The 7,305-nt window shown below is 38.5% G+C and overlaps 2 protein-coding genes across 3 annotated transcripts in view; both read left to right on the forward strand.

Moving 5' to 3' along the window:
- zmp:0000000896 (caspase recruitment domain-containing protein 11) overlaps positions 1–4,582 on the forward strand; it is a 20,127-nt gene extending 15,545 nt beyond the window's left edge. For both annotated transcript variants that reach the window (XM_024271308.2, XM_024271307.2), the window contains exons 18-24: positions 725–965; positions 1,076–1,145; positions 1,225–1,327; positions 1,399–1,557; positions 3,000–3,112; positions 3,545–3,660; positions 3,868–4,582. In XM_024271308.2, the coding sequence (XP_024127076.1) occupies positions 725–965; positions 1,076–1,145; positions 1,225–1,327; positions 1,399–1,557; positions 3,000–3,112; positions 3,545–3,660; positions 3,868–4,075 (1,010 nt within the window). In that variant the 3' untranslated portion in view covers positions 4,076–4,582. The remainder of the gene's footprint in view (positions 1–724; positions 966–1,075; positions 1,146–1,224; positions 1,328–1,398; positions 1,558–2,999; positions 3,113–3,544; positions 3,661–3,867) is intronic.
- A 2,598-nt stretch (positions 4,583–7,180) lies between these two features.
- The window catches only part of LOC112146725 (mitochondrial dynamics protein MID51-like), a 723-nt gene continuing 598 nt past the window's right edge, over positions 7,181–7,305 (forward strand). Inside the window, exon 1 of the mRNA XM_024272699.2 lies at positions 7,181–7,300. The gene's annotated coding sequence lies outside the window, so the exon portion shown is untranslated. The remainder of the gene's footprint in view (positions 7,301–7,305) is intronic.

Below are 7,305 nucleotides of genomic sequence, written 5' to 3' on the forward strand. Positions count from 1 at the left end.
AATGACTTACTTCCAGTCCCAACCAAATGAAGTCACTTCAGTCAAATATAATGAAAAAAAAAAAAATTATCAAGAAAATGTTAAAAAGAAGTACGAGAGCAAGAATTGTTATTCTGACAAATACAATGACTGTTTATTTTTTTAAAGAAGTCTATGGGATTTTGGATTTTTGGAAGCCGCAGGTACTTCCTGTTTGAAACGCATTTTAGGAGGGGTCACTCAGTCCAGTTCCACATATACAGTCAATATTTAGGATGCAGCCCCTCTCTTCTATGACCCTCTATAGGCCCAGACAACCCAAAAACCTGTAGTCCCGTTACCCAGGAGCCGCTTTTCTCCTTCAGAATCTGCTGGAGTTATTGTGTCAACGGTTGAAAAGTTACAGTGAATCAAAGAACATAAACACTGGAGCTCTGGTGTTAAACTGTAATGTGACTAAGGATTTCAACAGTACGGCATCATTTTTTATAATGTAGCTAAACAGGCAGAAAGAACTCTACATGTTTGACTTTCTTCATTCATTGATTAGTGGAGAATACTGAAGAACTCTATGGAAAAAGGCATTAAAATATTATATTAGCTTGGTTTTGAATACAGTTGCTCCTGCTGCTGAAATCTTAAATGCATGTGTTGCAGGCTGTCTCTAATTTTATATTTATCTTATTTGTCTAAAGTCCCTCTCCTTCGTGTGTCAGAGGTTAAACCTTCCCTTCCCTGTCTTCAGGGTATTCCAGACTTTGCTCGGAGCTGTCCTCGCCGTCCTTCGTGGGGGCAGACTCTTTCTACGTCCGCGTCAACCTCAACATCGAGCCGCACGGAGATCCGCCCTCGCTAAGCATCGCCTGCGATGACATCGTACACGTCACAGACTCAAAGTACAACAAGAAGTACCACTGGCGCTGTTCTGTGGTGGACCGGGTCAGCGCCAAACCGTTGCAGGGAGGAACCATGCCCAACTATAACAGGTATTTTCATGTGGCCTCGACTTAAATATACATTTTAGACCTTGCTAGTGAGATAAATGCCGTTCATTAATCACCCAAAATAAACAAATGTGAATTATTTTCTCCGTCAGAGCGCAGCAGTTGTTACTCGTACACTTAAGAAAAATGTCTGTGGAGCAAAAAGACTTGAAGAAGAAGATGGTAAGATGGCCGCTCAGACTGAAACCACATTTTTAAACACACATTTTCTTACACTTTTTTTTACATCTTTTACTATTAGTTTGTAAAGAAACCTCCAGGACGTGTTCGCTTGGTGAAAGCAGTGGACCCCAGCTTCCGTGGAATCGGTTCCTCCCAGCAGATCGTTTACACTCTCAGCAGACGTGAGTTTCCAGCAGCAGCTCAGTCTACGGGGTTGTTTTCATGTTGTCATGGAGGCTTTTTTTCTTCCCAGGTCATGAGGAGCATTTGATCCCGTACAGTTTGGTGCGTCCGATAAAGGTCGAGACCAAACGGCCCGTTATCTTCGCCCCCTCGCTGCTTTCCCGCGGTTTGATTGAGAGGCTTTTGCAGCCGGTTGAGTCGGGTTTGAGGTTCAGCACCTGTCAACCAGGTGAGCAAACATACGCATCTCTGCTACGCTAGGTTCACACTGGACGCAGAAGCGCCACAAAGTGGCAGGGTAGCGGCAACCACTCTTTCCCGCAATTCACACCGGACACGCATTGTTTCGCGATGGTCGACAGGCGCTACTCTTAGAGCAGGGGTGTCAAGCTCAAGGGGGAAAATCCAAAACACACCTTAGGTTGCAGGTCAAACAGATTACACATTTATTGAACACTCTAAAACTACATTCTTAAAGCTTTGAAACCGTCACTTTTTAAAATAATTATGAACTAGATATATAGTCAAGTCAAGTCAAGTCAGCTTTATTGTCAAATATGCTGAAAATCCAAGTTAAACAGCACAGATGAAATTCCTTTCCTCTCATCCCTCAGTGCAAACAGCAATAATTACAACAATAAGCGCAAAAAAGGTCGTAAAAAAAAACACGAAAACGGGAGAAAGAGGAGCCGCTGCGTGTGAACGCGCCGCCAGTTACCAACATGCAAGCTGATTATATATAATAATAATTACATAATAATTATTACATAATAATACTAATTATTATATATAGCATTATCTGCAAAAATGCTAGTGTGAATACTGTAGCTAAGCTGAATTTGGCCGCTAATAGCTGAACGCTAAAGCTGATAACCAGCTAAAATATTAGCTAAATGCCAAATTAGCATAAAAAACTTAAGAAAGAAAACTTAGGTTGGCCAAACGACTAGCATGTAGCTGAAATATTAGCTAAATTTAAAAAAAGCCTGAAAAAAATGAAAAAAGCCTAAATTACCCAAAACAGATAGCGTGTAAATATAAGCCTAACTCCAAAACAGACTGTAAAACTAAAATGCTGCCTAAATTAGCCAAAACAGATAGCATGTAGCTGAAATATTAGGTAATCTAAGTAAAACATCTTAGTAAATGCCAAAATTGTCCAAAAAGATAGCAGAATGTCAATTTTTAAAACTTTAAAGCCATAACTTTTTAGGATAAATATGAATAATAAAAAGACAGGAATATTATTCCAGAATACATCAACTTAAACTTTAAATAACTTTCAATATTTTACCCTCCATAAAAATATATTTTGTCAAATTTATATAAGTTAGAACTGAGCGCAAGATAACTTCAATAACAATAAAATAAAATGATCTGGAGCACCGGATAGAATTTCCCCAGCGGACCAGATCCGGGCCTTGACTTTGACGCGTGTGCTAGAGCTTTTTTTTTGTTGTTTTTGCCATAATGGGTAAGTTAATAACCTAAAAATATTATCCCATATTTCTGCTATGAAGAAACAAGTAGTTAGTTGGCCTACACTTCTTTCATTTATTTGTTGTTGAGACACACAGAGAGAAGTGTGTGTGCAGTTCTCACCCCTCTTTCAGTGTGAGATAGATTTATAGAAAATAACAGTTTTCTGTGTATTTTTGGTTCTGCTTTCAGAACCCATTCAGGCTTCAGACAAACAAAACAAGACGGTATTCTTGTTGGATCCCTCCAGTCAAGAGCAGGCTCAGGGCATACGGCTGCAGTCCATACTCGATGTCATCAGTCAGGTAAGATCAGCAAAGGTTTGTGTCAACAAATGAAATAAGTTGATCCATCCATCTTCTTGGCCGCTTTGTCCCTTTCGGGGTCGCGGGGGTGCCGGAGCCTAACCCGGCTACTGATGGGCGAAGGCGGGGTACACTCTGGACAGGCCGCCAGTGTGTCGCAGGGCCTCAATCACACACACATTCACTCTCACACCTAGGGGCAATTTAGAGTCACCAATGAACCTATGAAGCATGTTTTTTGACGGTGGGAGGAAGCCGGAGTCCCCGGTGAAAACCCACGCATGCACGGGGAGAACATGCAAACTCCACACAGAAAGGTCCCAGCCGGGAGTCGAACCGGGGCCTTCTCGCTGCGAGGCAAGAGCGCTAACCACTGCGCCACCGTGCAGCGAAATAAGATGATGATGATGAAATTAAACTATGTTTCTCCAGGAGAGGCACTGTCTGCTGGAGCTGGGACTGTCCTGCATTGAGAGTCTGCTCAGACAGGGCATATACCCCATCGTCATCTACATTCGGCCCAAAAACAAAAAGCACAAGAAGCTCAGGTGGGTGCAAACTAAACTAAAACATTTACCGGACTTTAAAGCAGTGTTGTCAGTGATGCTTAAACACAAATTATTTGACATACTATAACTTTTCAACCATTAACACAATAACTGGAGTTATTGTGTCAACGGTTGAAAAGTTACAGTAAATCAAAGAACATAAACACTGGAGCTCTGGTGTTAAACTGTAATTCTCCCATCAAACAGGAAGTTCTTCACCCGGTGTGGCGAGGACAGCTTCATGGAGGATCTGTGTCAGGCTGAGGAGCTGCAGCTGGAGACTCTGCCCGTTCTTTACCACACTGTGGAGCCAAACTCCTGGAGCTGCACCGAGGAGCTGCTGGAAACCCTGCGCAACGCCATTCAGAGCCAGCAGAGGGCGGTGGCGTGGGTCGAACTCGATAAACTGCAATAGATCAAACAGGATCACATTTATTGATTAAATCCAGCAGCTACTGAAGATTAATAACGGGTACTTTCTATTCTTGAGTTCCTCTCAAACTTTAATTTTCTTTATTTTTGGTGTTTATGTTAACAATCTTCTTTATTTACATTATAAAAATATAAGGTTTAAATGTACAGAGCTGGTTTCTACAACAACAGATCTCAAGACAGACTAACCTGTTTAAAACTGTCATAAATGTTACTTTTTCTGCCCAAAAATCTGGACATAAATCATGTTCTTTTAGAGTTCATTTCTATGGGAGCTTGAGAAAGTGCTGTAAATACATCATCAGATAAATGTGTCATCGTCAAAGAAACAAAATAAAGGTTTTTATAGTTTTATAAATACTCTTTAAAATATAAAATGTTTTTATTTATTTGTACTTTTTGGTATAAATGTTTTTTTGGCAAAAGATGAACATCTGGTTTAATGCTCATTGTTGTGTAACAAGGTTTTATAGCTCAAAAAATGTTTTTAATAAAGTTATATTTTAAAAAAATGTTTTCATATGTTCTTCTTTTTAGCTAATCTTGTTTTATACAGATGTGTATTGCAAAAGACTTCCTGTCATCAAGAGTTCTCAACATCCTCATGAATAAAAATGTTACAAAGCTCTCCTCGGAAACAGCGCAGCGACTGGCTTTAGCTAATACAAAATTTGAACATGTTTTATTAAAAGAAAAACGCTGAAAGAAGGCACTTGTTCCAAAGAAGACTGTGGGTCTTAAGGTCCTTTGAGCAGCAGTATCTCCAGCTTCAAAGTTAAGTCTTTCATCCACAGGGCTGGGGGGTCAGTTTCTAGCTTTTATACAAGTATATACATATTGATATGTCCCTGAACAAAAAACTATTAAAATGTGAGTGATCTGGTGGTAGAAAATAAGAAAAAGATGTTTCCCCATCAGTGTGTGTCAATCAGGACATGAAAGCTGTGTAAAAAATGTTGGAGATAATTTACTAAAATGCCTTTTTTAACATTCTGTGTACTGCTGTTTATTTAATTTAAGGGTAATAAACTGTACAGATAATAGCAGTCACAAACAGCAGTGTTCAAATGATGGTTTGAGCATTCACTATAGTTTCACCAAGCAAGAAAAATGCTGTTTAATTTAACACCAGGAAGAGATATTAGTGGAATCACAATGAAATATTAATTGATTACTGGTTGGGACCAGTAAAAAAAAGATTTTATTTTATGCACTCAAAATGTGATTTATCATTGCCAAATATGATGTAAAGTTTGTCTTTTATCACTGGAGGAAGAGAGTATATTCCTTCATGTTACTGTTCAGTGATATGTGTGCTAAAGAAAGCTGTTGAATATCCTTTTTCGTTGTAAATAAATAAGACAAAAGGATAAAGAATATAATTTCCTATGTCTTGTTTTCTCTCATTTACCTCTATACTCATGAAGGTAGTTAAAGCTCAACAGTTTTGTTATATCATAACTTTTACTATTTGTGTCAAAATAGAAGTATGGGGCAGTAAATCAATGTGGAGGACCACATTGGTTACTTAAAAATGACTTAATTAAATATACCTATTTAATTAATACCTATACGGGCGGCCGTGGTGCAGTGGTAGGGCGGTCGACTCCTGATCAGAAGTGAGCAGGTTCGACTCCGCCTTGCCCGCCCATGTGTCGAAGTGTCCTTGGGCAAGACACTGAACCCCGAATTGCCTCTGGTGGGAGGTTGGCGCCAGTGTTCGGCAGCGGAGCCACCACCAGTGTGTGAATGTGTGTGTGAATGGGTGAATGGGTCTGTGACTGTGAAGCGCTTTGGGCCCTCGAAGGAGGGTAGAAAGCGCTATACAAGTATACGCCATTTACCATTTTCACCATTTGAATTAATATAACTGATTTTATCCACTAGTGTTTCAGTCCAAGTTAAACACATTTGCATATTTTCTGGATCTGAGTGAGCATGACTTCACACATAGTCAAAAATTGAGTGAGTGTCATGGTCATGGGAAGGTTTGACCCGATAGACAGTTGCTGTCGTTACTAAAACAGTACTGTACAAGCTTCATAGCGTTAACATTTTTGGTTGTCCTTTTAAATTCAAAGCTTAAAATTCCCTCAAATCCACACTGAAAAAAACTGATTCTGGCCTTTAGTAAAAACTTAATTTATTTTTAGAGTTTATTTTCATTATTTTATATCATTTTTCCATTCTGCCTAAATAATTTAAGTAATTCAAACTCATATTGTTTACTTTTTAAAACAACATTATTAAATTGGTAAAAGGAAATTAAAAAAAATATGTTCATCCAACCTGTAATGACATTGACTGATCTGCGCATGTGCACACAAATCAAATATAAATGTCACTAGTCCTGCCTGCAGAATGCTGCGCAGCTGCTTCCCTAAATTCCTCTGGATATTAAACGAGTCGTGGATCATTTCTCTCTGACGACCTCCAGACCTCAAGGACCGGTGTCGCATGCTTCCCAACTAACCCACCATTGTAGCTTCATATTGGTGACACACCTGATCCTGACAATCAGCAGCAAATGGTTTCTCAGAAACCAGCAGGAGACCAAACTCAAAGCCCGAAGTCTGACACCCCTCCTTAGAGATTTCACAATAAAACAAAAAATAGGGTCAAAATAAAAACCGATAAAAATCAATCTTACTTTCTGCTATAAAAATCACGGCTGCTGATTTTGTTTTTCTCCATTGGTTATGTTTTCTTTTAAATTATCAATCAAATCATTAGATTGTGTAGAAAAAGGAGGCTGTCACAAAAGTGAGTAAAAGACTGACCATTTTCAAACTTCTAAATTATAGCTTCAAGTCAAAAGGAAAATTATTTGTCAAAATAAAGCGATTGAGACATTTTAAACCACTTTAAGATAGTAAAGAAAAGGTTGTCATGGCAGCTTTAGGAGTAAGATTTAAAAGTTTAAAATGTGGTTACAGAAATATTTATGTGTAAACACTTTTCATTAGTTTATAAATAAAATGTATTCTGTAAAAATATCTAATGGTGCAAATATGAAATGTTAAACTTTAAATTTATATTCAATTTCCTGTTAAATGGTCAACAGGTTTTGACACGTTTTTGTTTATTTCATGGCAACGTGCACACTTTTTTTCTAATGTTACATGACCTCAGAGGAGAGATTGTGTTAAAAAAAACAGCTTTAGAAGCTTCAAGACCAAAACTTTAGTAAAGTCACTTCAGATTAATGGTTAA

This window comes from Oryzias melastigma, linkage group LG8, assembly GCF_002922805.2.
Source record: "Oryzias melastigma strain HK-1 linkage group LG8, ASM292280v2, whole genome shotgun sequence".
Lineage (NCBI taxonomy): Eukaryota > Metazoa > Chordata > Actinopteri > Beloniformes > Adrianichthyidae > Oryzias > Oryzias melastigma.